This window comes from Chinchilla lanigera, unplaced genomic scaffold (assembly GCF_000276665.1).
Source record: "Chinchilla lanigera isolate Chin_1 unplaced genomic scaffold, ChiLan1.0 scaffold00105, whole genome shotgun sequence".
NCBI classification, from domain to species: Eukaryota; Metazoa; Chordata; class Mammalia; order Rodentia; family Chinchillidae; genus Chinchilla; species Chinchilla lanigera.
This window is the reverse complement of record NW_004955506.1, coordinates 1,382,565-1,405,334: the sequence shown is the minus strand read 5'-3', so window position 1 is coordinate 1,405,334 and position 22,770 is coordinate 1,382,565. Positions and strand designations below refer to the sequence as shown.

Sequence of the window (22,770 nt, the reverse complement as noted above, 5' to 3'; positions counted from 1 at the left end):
CTGACCTTGAGCTCACTTTGTAGCCCAGGCTGGCCTCAAACCTTGCAAGGATCCTCCTGCCTCAGCCTCCTGAGTGCTGGGATTACAGGTGTGCACCACCACGCCCAGCTAAAAATTTATTTAAGAGTTCTGGAGATTAGGAGGTCCAAGGACAAGGGCCCTTGTCTGTTGAAGAGGTGGGGACTCCAGGTCCCATCTGGTTCAGAGCATCACAAGGCACGAGAGTGTGCCCAAGAGAAACGGGCTTTTTACAGGCAGCCCACTCAGGATGACTTTATCCCGTGAATGGACCCTACCCACTCAACCTTCACCTCAGTACCTCACAATGGGGACTAAATTTCGGTGGCGCCATTCGAGACATAGCCGGCAGTTTTGTCCACTCTCGGAGCTCTCCAGATCTCCCCCCAGCTAAGCCAGTCTTTTCGAGCAAGCCCCTGTGGATAATTGGGGCGGCCCCGCACTGCCCAGCCTACTGCCCACTAATCCGGTGGGCTGCAGAGCTCTGGGTGTCTAGAATGCGATCTGACTCAGCGCATCTGCGATCCACCGCAACCCTTTATGGTTCGAGATTGGCTCTCGCTAAATCGACACAGGCTGGGCTATAATTTGGGATCTTCCTGAGTCAACTACCAGAGGAGTAGCTGGGGTTAGCCACCGCGCCCGGCAATCCGGAACTTGGGAGGGTCTAGTCTCACCTCTTCGCGCCAGGGACTTCTAGAAATCGTGAGCTGTTGGCTGAACCTAGGGCGCTGAGTACTTTGGCCTGGCGGAGCACAAGCTCAACCCCGGAAACGGAGAGCCGGCTGGGTCACTGGGCGGCGAAAACACCTCCCAGCAAATGCTAACCCCGTCTGCGTATCCGCCTGGGTGGCGCGCCGCTTTCTGGGTAATCTCTGGGATTTGAAAAAAAGTGCAGGTGGCGGGTAGAGCGACCATTCCCTACTCGAATGCTCCGCTGCCTTGGCGGATAGAGCGGCCCTCCCCAGCTCGAATGCCTGGAGGCTTCGCGGCTAGAGTAGCCCGCCTAGAACGCCTGCTTGCGGCTAGAGCGTCCCTTCGGCCCGGAGCCGCGTGTGACCTTCCCTCCCGCGGAGAGATGCTACCGGCGGCTGCTTGCCGCCTGTGGGGCCCGCATCTCGGGCTCCGGGGCGCTGCACTTTGCCTCGTCAGGTACCGCAGGGTCCTGGGCGCCAGAATGGGCCAGCGGGCTGGGATAGGTCGGAGCGGAGGACTGGCGGGCGCACGGCCACCCTCCTGGGCCCGGCCCGCGAGACGCGGGTAAGGCCGCTCGGCCCTGGCGACCTTGGGGACTTGGGTCCCACCAAGCCCCAGGTTCCTTGCCCCAGAGTCCCATCCGTGCAGGCAGTAGCGCGACCGAGGGGCCCCAGTTTGGGAAGTCGTGTGACTTCGTAATCCACACTGGTTTAATGAGTTCACTCTGCCTGCCGTTTCGTATAGAATTACTGCACGTAATTTCTTGGGCTCCTGAGGGTCTTTGAAGAATTTAAAGTCGTTTGGAAGCCTTGGCTGAGCTCCAGGGATGAGGTAGTTTCTCACCCAGGTAGTAGTAGACGGGAGCGCTTGGACCTCCTAGGACCTGCGCGCACTTCTGTCTTGCACGGCTGACAACTATTTCTGGGGAACCAGGCAGCAGGTGCCAGGTGTCTGTGCTGCGCGGCAGCTGAGGAGCAGCAGCCATCGAAGGGGTGAGGCACTTGCGAGCGCACCCCTGGATAATGCCCCCAAGGAATACCCCCCCAAGATCCAACAGCTGGTCCAGGACATCGCCAGCCTTACCCTCCTGGAGATCTCAGACCTCAATGAACTCCTGAAGGTAATGAGGAGAGGCTGGCACGGACGAGGGACGGGCATGAGGCACGGGCGCTTCCGTGACTTTCCAGGTGTGAGGACAGAGCCAGGCTTGTCCCTCTATGAGTACATTTGAGGTCTGACAGCCATATACTGAGACTTCTCTTTCCCCACAGAAAACGTTGAAGATCCAGGATGTTGGCCTCATGTCAATGGGTAGCATGATGCCTGGTGCCGTTCCTGCTGCAGCAGCCCCCGAGGTAACCCCGGTGGGGGTCCTGGGCAGAAAGGGGTGTTTCTGTGTGCCCACTTCAACTCTGGACTCAGTGATGTGGCCCATTTCTCTTGTCCCTTTCCTGAGTCCTACATCTGCACGTCTGCATGTTCCCACTATGGGCTCCCTGCAGCCCAGTGACCTCCTCCTTGCCGGGTATATGCAAAACATGTTTCTAGTGGAGGGAAGCAGACAGTAAGCTGAAGATGGATGGAAGTTGCATCCAACAGAATGTTATAAGTACAATGGGAAAAGTAGGAAATAAGTTTTAAGTTGAAGAGAGGATTACAGTTTCAAGGAAAGCCTCAGTAAGGAGGTGGCATGGAAGAACTTGAAGTAAGGTGTCCTAGCCGAGAAGCTGGCAGCCACAGATGCTCTCAGGCCACCGCATGTCTTTCTCTTTAGATGGGGCCAGAAGCAGGAAGGGGAGGCAGTGGGCTGCTGCATCTGCTGGCTGGCTGGGAGCTGGTTTACGGGTCTAAAAGAAACCCAGCCAACTTGAAGGTGCAGGTTGTTTGGTTTTCGGTTTAGGGGCAAGTCTGTTGTCTGGGTCCCTGTTCCCGTGCCCCTTTTCCTACAGAGGAATCCAGAGTCCTGTGGAATACTCTGCACTGGGGATGGGTAATGTTTCTAGGATCTAGGAAACATCTTCACACTGCCTTCTGAAAAAGGGAGGTGGTTGTTTGTTTTGGTTTGGGTGTTTCTTTTTTTGTTGTTTTTTTGTTTTGTTTTGTTTTTCTTCCGGAACTAGGAATCGAACTCACGACCTTGCACTTACCAGGCAAGCCTGTGCTGCTGAGCTAAATCCCCAGCCCCTGGGTGTTTCTTTGTTTTGGTTTTTTTTGTGAGGCGGGGGTGGGGGGTGGGGGGGGACAGGGTGTTCATGTGTAGTTCAGGATGACCTTGAACTCACAATGTAGCCCAGGCTGGCGTCAGACTCACCGCGATCATCCTGCCTCAGCCTCCTGGATACTGAAATTACAGGCTTGTGCCACCATGCCCAGCTAGAAGGTTGTTTTAAAGGATGATAAACTAGGGGAGTGGTGACAGACCTATGGCATACATGTCACAGTACATGTTTATTATTGTTGAAAGCTCTAAAAGGTTTGCCATCACTAACCTAGGGTGTAACTCAGTGGGGGGTCCCTGCCTAGAGTGATCCAGGCCCTGGGTTTCATTCCTAGCACCTCAAAACACACACATGCATATACCAAGGCTAATTAGGTTCAAGCTGGACACTTGGAACCAGAGTAGGAATCACTGTGTGATCCATTGTCTAAAGTGAATGAATGGGGTGCCACCAATAACTAGCAGGAGGTTGGGCACACCTGTAATACCAACCACTCGGAAAGCTGAGGCAGGGGAATTATGAGTTCAAGACCAGCCTGGGTTACATACCAGGAAAAAAAAAAAAAAAAAAAAACAGGCACCATGTCCAAACTACCAGGCTGGGGGACATACACAGACCTACTCGTGGTGGCACTGGATCTCAATATGCAGTCATTTTTTTTTTTTTTTTTTTTTGGTTTTTCTCTGGTACCGGGAACCGAACTCACGACCTTGCACTTGCCAGGCAGGCGCTTTTGCCGCTAAGCTAAATCCCCAGCCCCTGTGTGCAGTCATTTGTTGGCACTTGCTGGGTTATCAGAAGCAGGGCACAGTGGTGCATACCTGTAATCCCAGCACTGGAGAAGCTGAGGCAAAAAGATCTCTTGACCAACCTGCCAACTTAGTGGGACCCCTGTCTCAGAAAAAGGAGAGATGGGGTGTTTATCAGTGACATGCATGCACTTGTACTTTTCTGAGGACTGAATAGCACTGCTTTCCCATAACTTTTTCAGCTACAGAGCACTTTTGTATTGCTGTCCTCTGTCTCATAAGTTTTTAGGGGCTGAGAGAAGTAGAGTTGACGGAAGAAGGGTCTGAGCAGATGAAAAGACAAAGGAGCCAGGTCTGAGCCCTGACTAGTGCTTATGGGAGACATGCAGTGATGGGTCCCAGGACTGACCCCAGGAACCCTCCTCGGCAGCCTGGGCTTCGCTGGGCAGGGGCCAGGGACAGAACCTGGCCTTGCTGCACGTCACAGCAGGGCAGCCCAGCAGTGATTGTGTTGGCTTCAGCTGTTCTTTCTCCTTGTTCCCCTTTCCTGCTCCCAAGGCGGCAGAGGAAGAGGACCTGCCCAAACAGAAAGAACAGACACATTTTACTGTGCGCCTGACAGAGGCAAACCCTGTGGACAAAGTGAAGTTGATCAAGGAGATCAAGAACTACATCCAGGGCATCAACCTCGTCCAGGTGAGCACTGTGCCTGGGCTCCTCCCCACAGCATGTGCTGACAGTTTTCAGGTACTGGGCATTTGCAGTGGGAGCTCAGTTGTGGCAGCCAGGAGCCCCCTTTTGATTTTGCTTTCTCTGGCAGGCAAAGAAGCTGGTGGAGTCCCTACCCCAGGAAATCAAAGCCAACGTCGCCAAAGCCGAGGCTGAGAAGATCAAGGCGGCCCTGGAAGCAGTGGGCGGCACTGTGGTTCTAGAGTAGCCCCCTGATTTGAGGACTTATGGACTGGAGTCCGTGGGACCTGGGTGAGGCCCTGCCCACCCACATCGGCCCACTCCACTCCCAGCACCAGGCTCCCAAACAGGGAGTTGGAGGGCTGGGGTGACTGGCGCTAGTGGCCAAGTCTGTCTGGGAGGGGCAGGATGGCCCTGCTCTGATGGGGAGAGAGGGCAGCCACAGCTTCAGGCCCCTCCAGAGCTCGCCAATCAGTGCCGCTCCTCTCGTCACTGCTGAGGAAAATACACTGTTGAGACTGGTGTATGCGAGTCCATTGTCATGTGGTGGTGTGGCCTAGGCCTTCCCAGGCTTGGTCTTACCACTTGCCACTCCTCCATCAGGCCACCTGAGGGTCTGCAGATATTCTTCAGCTCCCTGTGTGCAAGGCCCTGTTCTGGGACCCCACAACTGGTGGTAGCCCTCAAGACACAGCATGATCTAGCATGAGGCAGCCAAGTGGGGGACCTGCAGTTTGGATGGGAGATTTCTCTGTGTTTAGATAGCAGCACTTTTTTTTTTTTTTTTTGAGATAGGGTTTCACTAAGTTTCTTGGAGTGGGCTTGAACTTGTAGTCCTCCTGCTTCAGTCTCCCAGGGTACTGGAATTACTGGAATGTGCCACCACACCTGGCTATTGGCATTTTCTTCCCCTACTGGGGGCACTGCCATTTATTTACTTATTCATTTATTTAGCTTTTTGAGATGAGGTCTTACTATGCAGTGCAGGCTAGCCCTGAACTCTTATTTCTAGCCCAGGCTGGCCTCAAACTCACAGCAATCCTCCTGCCTCAGCCTCTCTAATACTGGGATTACAAGCGTGCGCCACCACGCCCAGCAGGCTACTGGCTTTGTTAAAGTAACATGCAGTGTGACACTGACAGAACCACTGGACTAGTCAGCAGTGTAGCCCAGCTGTGGCAGCTGGGAGTTATGCCACTGACCCCAGAATACCTGCTGCAAGAGGGTCCCGGAGCATTGTGGCAGCAGGGGCTCATGGATGTGGGCCCAGTAGTGGCTTGGAGTGGAGTCAACCCCACATGGGCACTCTCAGAGTGAAGACCCTCTATGCCTTCATTCAGCTGGCCTTGCTCTGAGGACCCCTCTGGTGGAGCTTCCCCCGCACAGCCTGGCAGGGGTGGTGCCTTGTCTTCCCTTTTTTTTTTTTTTTTTTGTTTGGCACAGAGAATCGAACTCAGGACCTTGCAGTTGCCAGGCAAGCACTTGTGCCTGAGCTGTGTCCCCAGCCCAACTATATCCCCAGCCCCCTGTCTTCGTCAGAGCCCCATCCCCCAGACTCTTTTCAGGGCCCTGTGGGCCAGGTGGAGGCTGCAGTGTGCTTGAGCGCCCCCTTTGGGGAACATGACATGTCCTGGGGGCCACAGCAACTGCCCTTAGTTTTCCAGTTTGAAGAACTGTCCCATTCCTTCTGAAAGGCCGCAAGGGGGTGCTGTGTCTCCAGGGTGCTGCCCACTGGGCGGGACTCCCTGGGGGATTTGGCAGATTCCAGGGCAGCCAAAGCCATCCCACCTACATGGGCCCTTCCTGAGGACCGCTGGCACCCCCAACCTGCTGGCCATGCAGCTCTCTGAGTTAATGATTCTCCAGCAGCACATTGCAGCACCTCTGCCTCAGCAGAAGGGCGCCCTGAAGATCGCAGAAAAATCAGTGAACCTGGAGCTCAGGCACAGCCGCAGCCAGGCCCGTCCTACCATCAGGACCGCCCAACCTGGCCTCAAGCCCCTTGGTCTTTGACAGTTAGGGCCAGCATGTAATCGTGGGACATTGGCCTCCTGCCCAGAAAAGGGCTTTCCATGCCCTCCTGGACTTGTGAGGGAGCTTCTGGGTGTGGGGGTGACTGACTTTTCGGGTCAAGGGGTTGTCTTCACTCCACCTTGCCAGTAGGAGCTGCAGTCAGCAGCTACCACTCACCTACAGTTTCGTTGGTGGCGGTGGGCGCTCTTGACACCAAGTTGGGTGTCTGGGGGTGCTACACAGATCCTTGTTGTGGGTTGGGGGGTGTGGCTCAGCTAGTAGAAAGCTTCCTGTTCTCCCACTGGGTCTCTACTATACCTCAGCTCTTGCTCCTCACTCCCTGGCCTGTCCATCCCCACCCGTTCTGGTCCTTGTTCTGTGAGCTGCAGACCCCTTGGATGGGGTCTTCCTGCCAGCAGCAGGTTCCTCGACGACTCCACCCTGGGATGTCACACTGACTGGGGGACATTGTGGTCCCACTTTACCCCAGGGTTTCTGTCACCTCCCCTCTACTTTTTTTTTTTTTTTTAAATGACCTGTGGTTTGGATATTGTGCTGTGTAGTTGAGGCTGGCATTGAACTCAGTGTGTAGCTCAGGCTGGCCTTTTTTTTTTTTTTTTTTTTAAATGACCTGTGGTTTGGATATTGTGCTGTGTAGTTGAGGCTGGCATTGAACTCAGTGTGTAGCTCAGGCTGGCCTCAAACTTGTGGCAGTCCTCCTGTCTCAGCCTCCTACATGCTGGGATCATAGGAACATGTCACCATACCCAGTTGTCACCTCCAGGGTCATGATATTGTAATCTTGGATTTGGTGGACCTTTTGGTTTTACACCAAATACATCACAAACAGCCACAGGCACAGCCAAGTACCCTGACTAGGTCAGGGGGAAGCCTGGGTGGACCTTGCTGAGGAGGCCATGCCTCTTCCCAGCTCAGACATTTTCATGAAGGTACCGCGTTTCCTCTTCTGGCCAGTTCTGCATCCTGGCTCTTGGGTCTGTCTGCTCGGGTCTCTGAAGTCTAATCTCACCAGAATTCCTTCGGCATGTTTCTCTCACCGCTGTGTGCTCTCCTGTGTCTGGCTCTGTCTACCTCACACCTTCCTCAGTCTCCAGGTGAAGCTATCTGCATGGATGACTCCACCGAGACACCAGACAAGACCACAGCCCAGGGGCTCTGGGCTCAGGCACCAACCCCACAGCCCAGCCTCTGGTTAACACCTCAGGACCAGAGCCACGTGGGGCTCTGGAAGATAAGAGTTGCATCTCTCCAAGTGCTATTAGGCAAACACACAGTGAATGTCCAAGTCTTCTGCCTCCTATACAGCTGGAGTTGCTGAGTACTCAGAGGCAAGGTGGGCCTACTAGGTGCTCAGCAGTTGTTTTCCCCTGCCCTTCCCCCAAGCCAGAACTGTAAGACAAAGATCGCTGCCCAGCAGGTGCAGCCAGGACCAGGAGCACACCTGGCTTCCTTGCTGCTAGCTAGGAAGTGAGAGCAGAGTTGGAGTCAGGTTCCCCTGGGGCTGGGCATACTCTAGTGCTTCCTAGAGGCCTGAGCCCACCCCCTGGCCTCCCCGGGGTGGCTGCTCCACTACCTGCAGAGCTAAGCTGCAGCTGGCCAGGCATCGCAGGGTGTGTGCGTGTTGCAACTAGGCTTAACCAGCTGCCTTTTGCCCCTAGCTTTTATTTAATCGGCAAACTAGCCACGAAGGCTTCGTCGCTCCACAGCTGGGCCCAACAGGGGGCTGGGGATGGAGGTCTACTACTGCAGCATGTGTTCCCCGCTGGCATAACACGCATGACCCCTGAGCCAGCGTCGCCTACAATTTCCTGCTGCAGCTGGGACTAGGGTGCTGGCAAAGGCCTGACTTTCTGGGAGTGGGTGACCTACAGTGACCTCCGGAGGAGCGTCCTAGGCCAGGATCTGGGGGGTGGAGGTGGCTCTTCGGTCGGCTCTGGGGGTAGGGGCCAGGGGCCAGCTCCCTAACCCACCACGCTGTTTTAAGACACCGGGCCTGTCTCCCTCGGGGGCGTGGTCCCGCGGCGCTGAGCTTCGGGGGCGTGGTCTCTTCGGCCCCTCCGTCGGGGGCGTGGACTCGCCGGCCCGCCCCCTGGCCGCGCGGGCGCATTGGTTGTGCGGGGCGCGGGCGCACGGTGGCACTTTGAACCGGGAGCCCGGTGGTGCAGCCGGCGACTGGGGTCTGAGTCCAGTCGGGTCTAGTCGGGCCGGAGCCTACTTCGGGCAGGGGGTGAAGCGAGTCAGCGTCTGTTCCTGGGGCCATGGCAGCCGAGGCGCGCGTGTCACGCTGGTACTTCGGGGGGCTGGCCTCCTGCGGGGCCGCCTGCTGCACGCACCCACTGGACCTGCTCAAGGTGAGGCCGGGCCAGGACCAGGACTGGGCCTGGCGCCGGCGGGACGCTGCTGCGCCGCGCCCGGATGCGCACCCGGTGATTACCGCGGCCGCGGGGTGGAGGCGCCGGTGACGCCCACGCCCGCCCGGACCGAGGTCGTCCTGCTGTGTCGCGAGGGCCTTGCGCCTGCGGCGCCTCTTGTGGCGCCCGCCGGGAGGCCCGGGGTTGGGGGAAGTCGGGTTCGTTCTGCAGGTGACCTCCGCAGGTGTCGGCCAAGCCGCGTGGGCAGTCCCGCTCCCGGCTCTTGGCAGATGCGGCCCCAGCTCTGCGCTCTAATACTGTCTGAACTTGGCCTGTGAGCCATTCCTCCCTCCTCCCATAGTCCACGGCCCTCTCTGCGTGGTTAATAAGTGGTGGCGTGTCTGTGGGGTTGCACAGCTGTTGGTTCCTGGGGACCTCCTGCATGCTGGTGGATGCCCAGGACAGGCTATGGAGCAGGGAGGAAATGAAGGCCTGGCCTCCACACACACACACCCCGCCCCCCAACTCTGGAGCAGGAACTGGACGTCAGGAGGGGTGTGGGCAGCAGCCCAGCCTTGGTGAGATGCTATGGCCCCATGAAAGCATAGGTGCATTTTAAACTTCATTTCTTTGAGAAAAGTATGTATGGGACAAAATAAAACAGAGCTCTCCTTGTTCCCAAGGCCAGCCAAGGGCCAAGGGACATTGTTTTCTGACCCTGCCTCACCACAGAGAACAAAGAAGAAAGGACCTAGGCTTTACCCAGTCTGCTAGGGGGGTGCGCCCTGTGGTCATGCATGGGGTGGCCTGTGGGCAGGGCTCCGCTGGTCTAGACACCCCTTTCCTTACCCCCACCCAGAGCCGCCTAGGATTAGCACATGTGGCCTGAGCTGTTGAGCCAGCTTTGGGGAGGTACCTACCCTTTGTCCTGGGATCTCTAGTTTTTAAAGGGGTGGCTTTTCTAATTAGTAAAAACACTGGCCACCAAGTACAGGTGGGGGACGGGACCCTGCCTCTCCAGGGAGAGGCCTGCTCAGGTGCAGCTGAGGAGCCAGGAGGCTCTGCCACCAGAGAACTGGAGTCAGTGAACAGGATGGTGTGGCTGGATCTGGGGAAAGGGCAGCCGTCCCCTCCAGGCTGTTTTAATAAACTCTTCTGGCCTCATTGCCAGCTGTTGTCTCTGAGTTGAGCATGGACCCTGGAGCCTCCGCCGGGCCCTCAGGGTATCCACACCCTGTAATCTGAGACCCCTTTTGGTGTCACTGCTCCCCCATATTGTCTTGCGGAACACTGCTTGAGCAGCGGTCAGGGAAGGTGGCCACCCAGGGTGTCCACCCTGTTGGGTAGACAGTGGCAGTGCCCAGCCTCAGCGAAGACTGGCCAGGGATTTTCTGTAAGGGCTACTCACCAGGGCCTCAGAAGATGACCCATTAAAAACTTGTTTTGAAGCTCCTTGATCTAGTGGCCTCATGTCCTGACTTAGTCCTCATGGTTACTCCTCACATGAACAGGAGCTGCTGCCCATGTGGCCACTCTGGCCTGGGGCCCCACATTTCTGTCCTGCCCAGCTCACACAATGGGAAGATGGCCTTCTCTGTCCCTGCCCATCTCTACTGTCACAGGCCGTGTCTCCCCTGGGCAGCTTGAGGGGGACTGCATGTAGGGGACCTCATTCAACTGGGGACAGCTTCCTTGGGACTGTTGCGGGGGGGGCGGGGGCTGGATCTGGGATCCTGAGTCTGGCTGCCTGCCGGCGATCTCTGCTGTTCCCTGTCCCCTCTTCTGCACAGAGCCATGGGTTGCCAGGGAAGAAGGTTGGGGGTGGGGCAGTGAGCAGGGATTATCACTGTTGTAAAACCAGAGTGGGAACAGATCCCAGGCTGTACACAGAGTCCCCAGTCAGGGGCCCTGAGGAGCCTGTCCACCACCCCATATCGGTGTCCCCATCTGTAGGTGGCCCTGAGTCCATAGTGGTTGTGGGACCTCAATTCGGCGGGTTCTGAGGAAGCCGCAGCAGAGAAACATGGGGGCTCCAGGCAGCATCTGCACCTACTGCTCTCTGCTGACCTGGGCCTGGGAGGCAGGGGCCAGCTCTACAAAAGCAACCTTCCCTGTGCCACAGGTGCATCTGCAGACACAGCAGGAAGTGAAGCTGCGCATGACCGGCATGGCACTGCGGGTGGTGCGCACTGACGGTATCCTGGCTCTCTACAATGGCCTGAGCGCCTCGCTGTGCAGACAGGTGCGCCGCCAGCCCTGGCCTCTCCCCTGGACCTCCCTTCCATCAGAGATCTTCCCTTTTCCTCCCTTAAAATGGGCCTTCCAAGAGCCCATGCTCGGGATGGCAGCCCCTAGCCTACAGTGGGTGCCCCAAAGAGTTAAGCTTCTTCTTCCTTTTCCTTCCTGTAGAGCTGAGAACCCCAGGCTAAGTGTGGGGCAGCTTCCACAGTGCCAGCTCTAAACCTCCACTTACAGATGGAGAAACTGAGGCTGGGAGAGGTGGGAGAAAGGGAACCAGGCAGCCTGGGGTTTGGGAGTTGGCTCAGCTGCTTGCTGGCCACATGGCCTTGGGCAGCCCCTCCATGTGCCCCTGTTGCACAGGTGATTGATTAGTGATGGTACTGTGAGCCTGGGTGGGGCATGCCAGTCCCTGAGTCAGGTCCCTTCTCCCCAGATGACCTATTCCCTGACACGGTTCGCTATCTATGAGACTGTGCGGGACCGCTTGACCAAGGGCAGCCCTGGGCCTGTCCCCTTCTACAGCAAGGTGCTGATAGGAGGCATCAGCGGTAAGCTCTGGGCAGGAGGGAGGGTGGGTCAGGCGCTGGGCATCGGGAGTCATTTGGGCCTGGCACTTTTGTCACCACAGGTTTAACTGGAGGCTTCGTGGGGACCCCTGCAGACTTGGTTAATGTCAGGTTTGTGTGTACCCCTAACCCCCAAGGCCAGAGGCTTTCTCAGCTGCAGACAGAGCAGGGGGTGATGGGCCTGCAGCATGTCTGTCTTCAAACAGGCCGACTTGGTGAGCCTCCCCACTCCCCTCGGGTCTGTGAATAGCATGTGTCCAGCAGACACCCTTCTGTTTCAGGATGCAGAATGACATGAAGCTGCCTATGAATCAGCGGCGCAAGTGAGCAGCAGGCTGGGCTGGGGGTTGGGCAAGAGGGACCCCCAAGTGGCTCTACTTTGATGTGACCAGGACACCAACAGACCAGGTTGCCACTGGAGGAATAGGGGTGGGGAGGCTGGTGATTTTCAGGAACTAATGCTATGAGTGGCTACCCTAGGGTCATTAGGGTGTCTCCCTGGAGTCTCCCAGGACAGGTTGAGGACTGGAAACTGTTGGAACCTAGGGACAGTCCTGGGCCTGTATTGATGTGGGTTTGAGTGTGTGTTGAGGGAGCCTCAGAGACTGAGTGGGACACATGAGGCCAACATGCCCACACCAAGACTGAGGAACACCCTGCCCAGTGCCAGGGTGCCAGCAGGGCAGTGACGGCAGCCACACCCTGCTATGGTGGTGTTCTTGTTGACTATTCCTAAGCCAGCTCACCTTCTCCCTGGGGCAGGCAGTTTCTGGTTTCTTCCTGTGGCTCCCTCAGACTTTCCTTCCTGGAGGGCAGCACCTCGCCAAGCCTGGGGCTCTATGAGGATAGGGTGGCCTAGGTTTTGCCTGCAGAGAGGACCAGCCTGAGCTGGCAGCCCCCTGGGGGGGGCCACAAACCCAAGTGTGTGACCAGGGAGGGGTCTGTGGGCCCTGGAGGCCACTGTCCCTGTGTTGCTTCTGCAGAAGCACATGGCCTGTGATGGGGGTGGAGCCCTGGGGACTGGTGGACAGGGTGAGCCTCACGTGGCCCATTCTGTGTCTCTGGCAGCTATGCCCATGCCCTGGATGGCCTGTACCGCGTGGCCCGTGAAGGTGAGAGGAATAGGCACTTTGTGTGAGAGCCCTCCTTTCCCGGCAAAGGGGCTGGGCTGGGGGTCCGACTTCCCCTTTCTTCTTGCAGAGGGCCTGAGGAGGTTATTCTCTGGTGCAACCATGGCATCCAGCCGCGGGGCCCTTGTCACTGTGGGCCAGGTAGGGCTTCTGCACAGGGCAGAACTCCAAGGGTAAGGTGCGTGTGGGAGCCACCTGCTGTCCCTTGGGTAGGCACAAGTGGGTCAAGGCCACAGCATGGGTCTGACCTTGACCAAGTCCTGCCCCTTGTCTGGGCCTCTGGACTTGCCCAAATGCAGGTATGGCAGTGATAGAAGGCAGATGCTGGATGGTATCATTGTGAGCCTCTGCCTGCTTCCCTGAGCTATTCCTGTCTACCTGCAGTTGTCATGTTACGATCAGGCCAAGCAGCTGGTCCTCACCACTGGGTACCTGTCTGACAACATCTTCACACACTTTGTCGCCAGCTTCATTGCAGTGAGTGCTTGGCCTTGGGGGCCAAGGGCACCTGGGGTGAGGTGCGGGTATGAGGAAGTAGGAGGCTGGCAGAAGTCTGGTAACACCCCTTGGGGGCCACAGAGGACACTGTGTCCACTCAGGCTATACCACTTCCTGGTATCCCTTCTCCCCAAGGCCCAGGCCTGCGCACTCAGGACACCTCTGAGGAGTAGGGGTGGGGCTGTGAGCCCTGGCTGTTTGGGCTGGCCTGCTGGGGTGGGGGTGCTGGGAAGGGGCTGCAGTGCTCTGTGACAAGGCCCCTCCTCAGGGCGGCTGTGCCACGTTCCTGTGCCAGCCCCTGGATGTGATGAAGACCCGCTTGATGAACTCCAAGGGCGAATACCAGGTAAGCTGTCGAGTCCTCACCTGGAGCCCTTGCGTGGTTATCCTGGGGACAAGGGCAGTCCCCATGGATCTGTGGAGACACAAGCGTTGAGCTGTCCCCCATTACACTCTTCCCTTCCAGTTGTGTTCCTCTGGAGAGCTCTTGGCTGGGGAGGGTTGTGCCTTTCCCAGGCCCATCCCTTGCTTTAAGCCCCATTTCCTGCCTGGTATGGTAGCACATGGCTGTAATCCTAGAACTTGGAAGGCTGAAGCAGGAAGATCAACATGAGTTGGAGGCTAGCTTGGACTACATAGTGAGTTCAAAGCCAGCCTGAACTACATAATGAGGGCCTGTGTCAAAAAAACAAATATAGAGGCTGGGGATTTAGCTCAGCGGCACAGTGCCTGCTTGGCAAGCTCAAGGTCGTGAGTTCGATTCCCGGTACCGGGGGAAAAAAAAAAAAAAAATTAAATAAACAAACCTGATTTCCCTTGCATATTGACAGAGGTGCTCAGTGAAAATCACCTGGACAGAGGAATGCAGCCCCTGCACTACGTGGCCTTGGGCTCCCCCCAGTTACCACGCATGTGCCCCCAGTGCCTGCGACTGACCATTCCTTACTCTTCTCCCTGACCCTCCCTTATCACTGGCTGTCACAGTTATGTTCTCAGCCTCCCGGCCCTGTGGGTGCACCATCAAGGGCCTAGTTGGCTATCTACTGGTGGGCTAGCCCTCAGCTCTGGGGTCCCCTGTTAATGTCCTCAGGGTTCCTGCTCACACCCAGCGCCCCCAGGGCCCCTCAGGGCCACCGTACCCAGTCGGTACCAGAGGAGGGGGGTCTACCTGTCCCCCTGAGTGAGAAGCCGTTTCCTGCATCTCTTCATTTTGTCTCCTTCAGGGGGTTTTTCACTGTGCTGTGGAGACAGCTAAGCTGGGACCACTGGCCTTTTACAAGGTATGGTCGGGCAGCCAGCGGCTGGGGTCAGGGGTGGCAGACTGTGCCCTCCTCGGCCCTTCACATCTCCCTCTCTGGTTCTTTCCCCAGGGCCTCTTTCCTGCTGGCATTCGTCTGATCCCACATACCGTGCTCACCTTTGTGTTCCTGGAGCAGCTGCGGAAACACTTTGGCATCAGGGTGCCCACCTGAGGCCACCAGTACCAGGCTCAAGATCGGTGGGAGGGTGCAGCCTCCCCTCCTTCCTGGCCTGGGCCCTTCCCCAGCTCCTGCCCACTCCTGTGCTTCCTGCTGGGCGTCTGCCCGGCCTTGCCCCTCCCCACTGCCCGTTCACTCAGGAAGAGGGCAAGAGCGGCCCTCAGGGTGGCTCCCCACCCTCCCCACCTCCATTCCCTCTGCCCTGTATTCACTGTGAAGAAGGGAGTGGCCAGATGACCTGTGTTGTGCTCTGGCCAAGGTTTGCTGCAGACAGAAGCACCATCTTCCTGCAGCCTGCCCTGAGGGGAGGGCCTGGACAGCAGGGTGGGGTGTGGACCCTACAGCTGCCCACTTGCCACACTCGTGAGCATGCGCACTTTACTCTCACGAGAGGGACCACAGCTTTAGCACCCTCACTGGTAGCCCCTTCCCCAGCCTGTTCCTGGTGATAACAGATCACCAGCCAGTGCCAGGACTTAGCGTCCCCACACACCCGTCTGCAGGTACAGCCCCAGATGCTTTAATGATTTGCTGTGCCGGACAAAACCTCAGTGCCCACAGCTTGTTGCTGTCCACTCAGCTGGTGCCCAAGGCCCTCAGATGCCCACAGCATCCTCTGCAAGGCTCCCTAGGGAAATAGGGCCACAAGTAGCAGTGGGCTGTGGTGTGTCCTCCAGAATTCTCCTTCCAGCACGGCCGGTGGTCACCCCACAAGAGCCCCGAGCAGCCAAAAACTGCCACCAAAACAGCCTCTTTCCCCTAAACAGGCTTGGCTACCATGTGGACTTGGGCACTGTGCTCTGCATCAGCCCCACAGGTGTTGGCCTGCAGCTCTGCATGGGTCCAATAAAGCAGTGACCCAGGTGACCTGCTCCAAGTCTGTTCCTCCATACCACTGGTTGCCTCGTGGTGCACAGACAGTGGGGACCCCCACACCCCCAGAGAGGACTAGGGAAGGAGCTGTGGTCATACCTTATACAGCCTGTGGACAAAGGAATGGCAGGTGGCTTCCTCAGTGCAGAGGGCAGAGAAGGAGTCGGGGCAAGGTATAGAGAGGACTAGGTCCATCGTGCAACCCCTCCCGGCAAGCTCTGTGTGTCCCCGGGGCAGGCTGGTCTCTGGACCCCCTCACCCAGCTGCAGGAGGTGCATTTGAATCAGTTGCCAGCTGTGGAGCTGTGGTGCAGCTGGCCAACATCTACCCAGCGTTGCCTGGCCCGGGAGACCCTGGAACCATAGAGTACTTCTCACCCCACCCTGGGAGTTTGGAAGCAAATCTCAACCTTCTGTTACTTATATATGAATACTTTATGCACTGGTTGAAGTGCTGCATGCCTGTAACCCAGCAGTCTGGGAGACTGAAGCAGCAGGGTGGAGAATTCAAGCCTAGCCTAGACAACTTAGCAAGAGCCCCTCTCAAGGCCTTGGGGGTGGGTAGCTCAGTCCTGAAGCCCTAGGTTCAATCCCAGGCTCCACACACTTCAGGGGTGTGGTTCGGTGTAGAGCACTTGCCCAGCATGGCTAAGGCCCGGGTTCCATCCCCAGCACCACCAAAAAATTAAGAAATATATACATATATATACCTTAAGCCAAAATTATAACTGCAGTAGTTATTATTTACAGGTAAGAAATATTATGGTGTTATCTCTCACCTCATCAAGTACCCACTTGGTGCTCAACTGTGTAAGAGTTGGTCTTATGATCCAAGTCCAGCAAGGGCTGCCCCTCCACCCCTGCATTTCCGGTCAATCCAGCCCAGGTCCACTTGGCAACTAACCCAAGCTGCCCTGGTTCAGGATGGCCACAGGGTCTCATGAACTTGCAGGGGTGGGCAGGCAGCAGGAGTTGGCAAGACAGCCAGGGCTGGGATGGATGGAGGGTGAACAGGTCAGAAGCCCAACTCGGGCTATGAGCTTGCGGGAGAGCTGCTTCCCGCCACCACAGCCTCATTCCAAAAGCAGCGTGGGCTCTGCATTCCAGAAACAGCTCCTGTAGGGAGCACAGGAGGAATCACACATGCCAGGGCACTTTCTCCACCCACCTCCCTTCCTCAGGTCCCCAAACCCTGGAGGCAGAGAGCACCCAGTCCAGTTTTGTAAGGTGGCTTGGCCCAGGGTGGGTCGGGAGGAACCCCAGGCTTCCGGGCCACAGGGGAGACCTCGAGCCAGGTTCCCCTTCCAGCCTCACTGAGTGGCCGAGGAGGAGGTAGGGCTGGCCGGTCAGAGGGCAATCACCCCAGGGGGTGGTGGCTGGGCCCTGGCACGGCTCCCAGCTCGGCCAGCATTTTCTTTTGTCACCCTCAGGTCTTAATAAGTTTACAACTCTTGAAAATTCACAGAGTAAGCCGGGCGTGGTGGTGCATGCCTGTAATCTCAGCACTTGGGAGGCTGAGGCAGGAGGATCGTTGGGAGTTTGAGGCCAGCCTGGGCTACAAAGTGAGCTCAAGTTCAGCCTAAACTGCATAGGGAAACCCTGTCTCAAAAAGACCAAAAAAAAAAAAAAAATTCACAGAGTAATCATTTTCTGTCAGGAAATTTCAGCATGACTGCCAAGGAAACCCGGTGAAGAAAGAATAGTCTTCAAATGATGCCAGGACAGCTGGCCATCCCCAGGAACAAGGTTGAGGCTGGACCCTTACCTCACAGCCCAGGATGACCACCAGGCTGCACACAGGGGCCAGTACTGACCCTGGTGTGGACAGGCAAAAACATGAGACCCACCACTGTCAATTCAGGACTACCACTGCAAGGGCACCATGGCCACTGCCTTTTGCATTCTGAAGGGGTTCCAGGGTGGGCAGTGAAATGGAAGGTGTCAGGGTAGAGGAGGGAGGCTCAGACGAACCATCACCCAAGGGAGTCGAGGTTGGTGGGGGCCGGGCTTCCCATGGCTTTCAGTGGTTGGGTTGGAGACAGAAAGGAAAGCTGGCAGTTACTCACCCAGTGTGTATGGTCCGTTTGGGGGCTGACTGCCCCCGGGTGTGATCTGTCCTGGACTGATCCATGCAGATTGCGGGTCAGAGTTTTCTTTTAGACCTCTGTATTTACCGAGACCATTTTGTATGAGGGTACGCACCTCTGAAGTCTTACAGGAAAACAACAGTAAATCCTCAGATTTGGCAAAGGATTCTTTGATTTTTTTGGCTTTTTGAGTAGGGTTTTACTGTGCAGTTCAGACTGGCCTTGAAGGGGCTGGGGATTTAGCTCAGTGGCAAAGCGCCTGCCTGGCAAGCGCAAGGTCGTGAGTTCAATTTTTGGTACCAGAAGAAAAACAAAAAATAAAAACAGGCTGGCCTTGAACTCACTATGTAACCCAAACTGGTCTCAAACTTAGAGCCATCCTTCTGTCTCAGCCTCCCAAGTACAGGGATTACAGGCATGGGCCACTTCACCTGGCTTCACTTTGTCAGAATTAAAATGGCCCCAGGCCTCTGCACCTCTCCAAGGACTACCTGCAGCTCTTTGTTGTTGGGACAGAATCCAGAGGCTCCTGGGCTCAGTGGGCACAGAAACCATGCAAGGAGCCAAGGAGGAGGCTACATTTTCTAGTCCATTACTGATTGCACTATACAAAAATAGCATTACTCATCGTGATGACTTCATGCTTTGAGTCAGAATATGCTGTATGCTCCTCTATGGTAAAATACAACTGCTTGGCTGGGCGTGGTGGCGCACGCCTGTAATCCCAGCACTCGGGAGGCTGAGGCAGGAGGATCGTTTCGAGTTCGAGACCAGCCTGGGCTACAAAGTGAGCTCAAGGCCGGCCTGAACTGCATAGCGAGACCCTGTCTCAAAAAGACAAAGAAAAAAAAAAATACAACTGCTTGAGAAATAGGGATGTTTTCCCCATTGTGGTATAACACAAAGTGGCCCCCCAGCCAGTATACTTTAGTTTTTCTTTTTTTTTTTTTTTTTTTTTTGCACAGCAGTTTCTTAGTTGCTCAAGTAATAGTTTCTGTTCCAGTTCCAGTTGCACCTGTGTCTTAGAAATGGCTGGTCACTGTGACGCACATTGTATAAACCAATCCCCAATTGACAGGCCATTCTGCCCCTATACTTCCTACTGCCTTATCCCATATAAGCCCCAAACCACCAGCTATCGGGACCTGCTATTCTGGGAATGATGTCAATCAGTGCCCATCAACATAAGTAAATCTGCCCCAAGCCAAGCATGATGGTGTGTGCCTGTAATCCCAGCACTCAGGAAGCTGAGGCAGGAGGATCCTTGCAAGTTCAAGACCAGCCTGGGCTATAAAGTGAGCTCAAGCCCAGCCTGAACTGCATAGCAAGACCCTGTCTCAAAAAGACATTAATTAAATAAATCTGCCTCCAAATCCTGGGTGTCGTTCTGGTGTTTCTGCTTGCCACTGCAGTGGGAGCACAGGTTTACAATGCCAGCTCTCAGGAGGCTGAGGCAGAAGGATCTTTATGAGCTCAAGGCCAGCCAGGTTACACAGACAAAAACAACAACAAAAAAAACGCTATGAAACCCGGCATAGTAGCACTTGTTGGATTAAAGCCCCTCTCCCAGCAGCTTCACCTCTAGTCTATGTTTAAAGCTAGCAGACTTCCTCATTCCAGTCCAGGCTCAGGCTCTGTCTCCTGCCCTAGGCTTAAAAACCACTCCCCTGCCTCTCAGCTCCCCTGCTCCACAAACTGTTGTACTTACTCTGCTAATAAATCCTTCTGCTTCAACTGGTCTCCAGATCTTAAATCTACCTGCCCTCTGGTATCAGAGCCTAGGGCCGGGCATATAGCTTAGTGGCATAAGCACCTGCCTGGCAAGCACAAGGTCCTGAGTTCGATTCCCGATTCCAAAAAAAAAGCTGGTGTCAAAGCCTGAGAGGCCTTTGGGAGCTGACTCATCCCAAGATTGCACTCACTCGACCTCCTTCTGCACCACACACAGCTGTGCTGAGTCAGAAGTCTCCCGTCTCCTCTCAAGGCTCTTGCTCCACATTGTCTGGAAATCCTGGTGCTAGGTGTGGGTTCTTCCCAGCATGGGGAACTGGCCATTGGCCTGGCCTCATAGGATATGCGGGATGCCTGTGTCCTATTGGTAGCCACTGACACGGTGAGGATACTAACAGACAGGGGATGAGACACAGGACGCTGTCTCTGTTGTTCCTCTTCTGTCCACATCCTCTTCCTCACCCACTGCACCATGGGCATGCCAGTTCAGCCCTCTGGTCCCCAAAGACTCACCCCTGTTCCATCACCTTAAAAACCCTCTGTAAACCGGGTGTGGTGGCTCACACCTGTAATCCCAGCACTCAAGAGGCTGAGGCAGGAGGATCATTGCAAGTTCGAGACCAGCCTGGGCTACAAAGTGGGCTCAGGGCCAGCCTGAACTGCACAGCGAGACCCTGTCTCAAAAAGACCAAAAAAAAAAAGAAAGAAAGAAAAAAGAAATGGACCTTATGAGGTTTTAGACTAAGAACTTCTCCAGGTGGCCCATATTTATTAGGTTTTTAAACAAAAGAGGGGAATACGAAAGAAAATGCAGAAATCTAGGCAGCCCCGGGGATATAGCTCAGTAGCATAAGCACCTGCCTGGCAAGTGCAAGGTCCTGAGTTCAATTCCCGGTAAAAAAAGAAATAGAAATCTGGGCAGAGGGCCTGGGATATAGCTCAGTGGCATAAGCACTTGCCTGGTAAACCTGAGGTCATGAGTTTGATTCCCTGTACCAAAAAAATAAAAAATTAAAAATCTGAGCATGGGAATCCCTTTGATGACTTCTCTCTTGTTGTTTTTCTTTTTTTTTTTTTTTTTTTTTTTTTGGTTTTTCTCCGGTACGGGGAATCAAACTCACGACCTTGCGCTTGCCAGGCAGGCGCTGTGCCGCTGAGCTAAATTTCCAGCCCCTAGGACTTCTCTAAATAATACTTTATGTTAATTTAGGAGAACTGTTATCTCCAGGAAGGCCTTCACTGCAGGAGTGAGATGCCTGCAGCTACAGTCTCCTTTTAGTTAATTGGGGTTGGAGCCTAAAGTCCTCAGCTGTGACCTTGTCTTGTCCTTTGAGGCCTCCTGGCTTCACCCACCATTACAGGGCTCAGTAGGGACCAGTGACTCACAAGTAAACGTGGAAAGCCAATTGGTCAATTTAAGTTCTGCTCAGAGCGGCTTCACAGGCCCCAGTTCCTCCTACGTCTCTCCCTCAAGAGATAACGCCATTATGGGGCTCTCTCCCTATACTCTGACACCCTTTCCAACTTTATACTCACTGGTGTAACTCTGTAGCATTTTTTTGGTTTGGTTTGGTTTGGTTTGGTTTATTTTTTTGAGACAGAATGTAAAAGCCCCACCACAGACATCAAAGGTTCTAGTTTAATTCCCAGTTCCCACCCCTGCCCTGAGGTTAGTTCTTCATGTTTACCATTTCTGGAATGTATGGTTGTAAACTGGTTGTAAACGCCCTGCCCTTCCTGGACTCCCAAAATGTATTGTTCTTTCCATAAATGCTCTACCCCTCCCGGATTCTTGGAATGTACTGCCCGGCAATAAAAAAAAAAAAGTCCCCTCTTCGTTACAGATGTGACATGTGTTTGCCAAACAGGATGCAGTTTTAGGGTATAAAAGCTACTCTCATCCCTGGATGGGCACTGGTCTGATCCTTCCCTGCGTGGAGGCTCTCAGTCAGTCCCTGGCCAGGAATAAAGGCTCGTCCTAAATTCCAACTGGCGGTCCATGCGTCTCGGTGTTTGTCGGCTGGTACCATTTGGTTCGTTTCTGGTTGCGAGTCCAGAACACAGACAGGGTCTGGCTATGTATTTCAGGCTGGTCTTAAACTCACTATGTATCCCAGGCTGGCCTCGAATTCTTCCTGCCTCAGCCACCAGAGTGCTGAGATTACAAGTGATTTCCATCACACCCAGCTGTTTATCTGCTGTTGATCTCTGTATAATGATTATTATACAGGAACTTATTATATAATTATATTATTATTATATTATTATACAATCTTGAACTTCAGGAACTGTCCGGCAGGACTGCCTGCACGCTCAGAAAGCAGCTGCCTAAACCAGCTCACTTCAGTTTCCTATATCATCAGTGGCTTCTCCAGTGGCCCCCACTCCTGTGTCCCCAGCCTGTGAGATTAGAGAAAATACTATTGTTTGTCAGTAAGCAATGCAGTTTTTTTTTGTTGTTGTTGTTGTTTTGAGACAGGGTTTTGCTATGCAGTTCAGGCTGGCCTTGAACTTACTTTGTAACCCAGGCTGGCCTCAAACTCGTAGCAATCCTCCTGCTTAAACAATGCAATTTAAAAATAAAAAAAAAAATTTTAAAGATCTGTAAGATCACAGTGGCCATGGCATACACTCCAAAACACACACACACACACACACACACACACACACAAAACAGCAGACCAAACTCCAAACTCCAAGCCCAAGTCAAGTCAGACAGAAAAAAGCTGAAACAAAACAATATGTTAATGCCCTTCCAAAAAGATAAAGTTCATACTGGGCATGGTGGTACATACCTATAATCCCAGCACTTGGGAGGATTGTTGCAGGTTTGAGATCAGCCTGGGTTGCAAAGTGAGCTCAAAGCCAGCCTGAACTGCATAGCGAGACCTTGTCTCAAAAAAGGACAAAAAAAAAAACCCAAAAAGATAAAGTTGAGGCACTGGGGATTTAGCTCAGCGGCACAGCACCTGCCTGGCAAGCGCGAGGTCATGAGTTTGATTCCCAGTACCAGAAAAAAACCAAAACCAAATAAAATAAAATAAAGTTGGGGTTTTTTTGTCTTTTTGAGATAAAGTTTCACTGTGCAGTTCAGGACGCCCTTGAATTCATAAAGTTGGGGTTTTTTTTGTCTTTTTGAGACAAAGTTTCACTATGCAGTTCAGGCTGCCCTTGAATTCACTTTGTAGCCCAAACTGGCCTTGAACTCTCAGTGATCTTCCTAATACAGCCTCCCAAGTACTGGGATTACAGGCATGCACCACCGTGTCCAGCCTAAAATGATAAAAGATTTTAAAAAGGTCTATAGCCAGACTTGGTGGTGCATGCCTGTGATCCTAGCACTCAGGAGGCCAAAGCAAGAGGATCACCATCGGACATAGTGGGACCTTGTCTCACAAAAAAAAAAAAAA

General features: G+C 54.5%; 2 protein-coding genes across 2 annotated transcripts; both read left to right on the top strand.

The window, feature by feature from the left end:
* Positions 1 to 925: 925 nt before the first annotated feature.
* On the top strand, positions 926 to 4,896 carry Mrpl12 (mitochondrial ribosomal protein L12). The gene is made up of 5 exons (XM_005407262.2): positions 926 to 1,170; positions 1,648 to 1,834; positions 1,986 to 2,069; positions 4,241 to 4,378; positions 4,503 to 4,896. Exons 1-5 carry the CDS (start codon positions 992 to 994, stop codon positions 4,617 to 4,619), a joined length of 705 nt encoding a protein of 234 aa, XP_005407319.1. The 5' UTR covers positions 926 to 991; the 3' UTR covers positions 4,620 to 4,896.
* A 3,768-nt stretch (positions 4,897 to 8,664) lies between these two features.
* On the top strand, positions 8,665 to 15,537 carry Slc25a10 (solute carrier family 25 (mitochondrial carrier; dicarboxylate transporter), member 10). The gene is made up of 11 exons (XM_005407261.2): positions 8,665 to 8,757; positions 10,880 to 10,999; positions 11,432 to 11,546; positions 11,627 to 11,675; positions 11,846 to 11,887; positions 12,633 to 12,676; positions 12,765 to 12,835; positions 13,079 to 13,171; positions 13,461 to 13,538; positions 14,416 to 14,472; positions 14,563 to 15,537. Exons 1-11 carry the CDS (start codon positions 8,665 to 8,667, stop codon positions 14,662 to 14,664), a joined length of 864 nt encoding a protein of 287 aa, XP_005407318.1. The 3' UTR covers positions 14,665 to 15,537.
* The last annotated feature ends 7,233 nt before the right edge of the window (positions 15,538 to 22,770 follow it).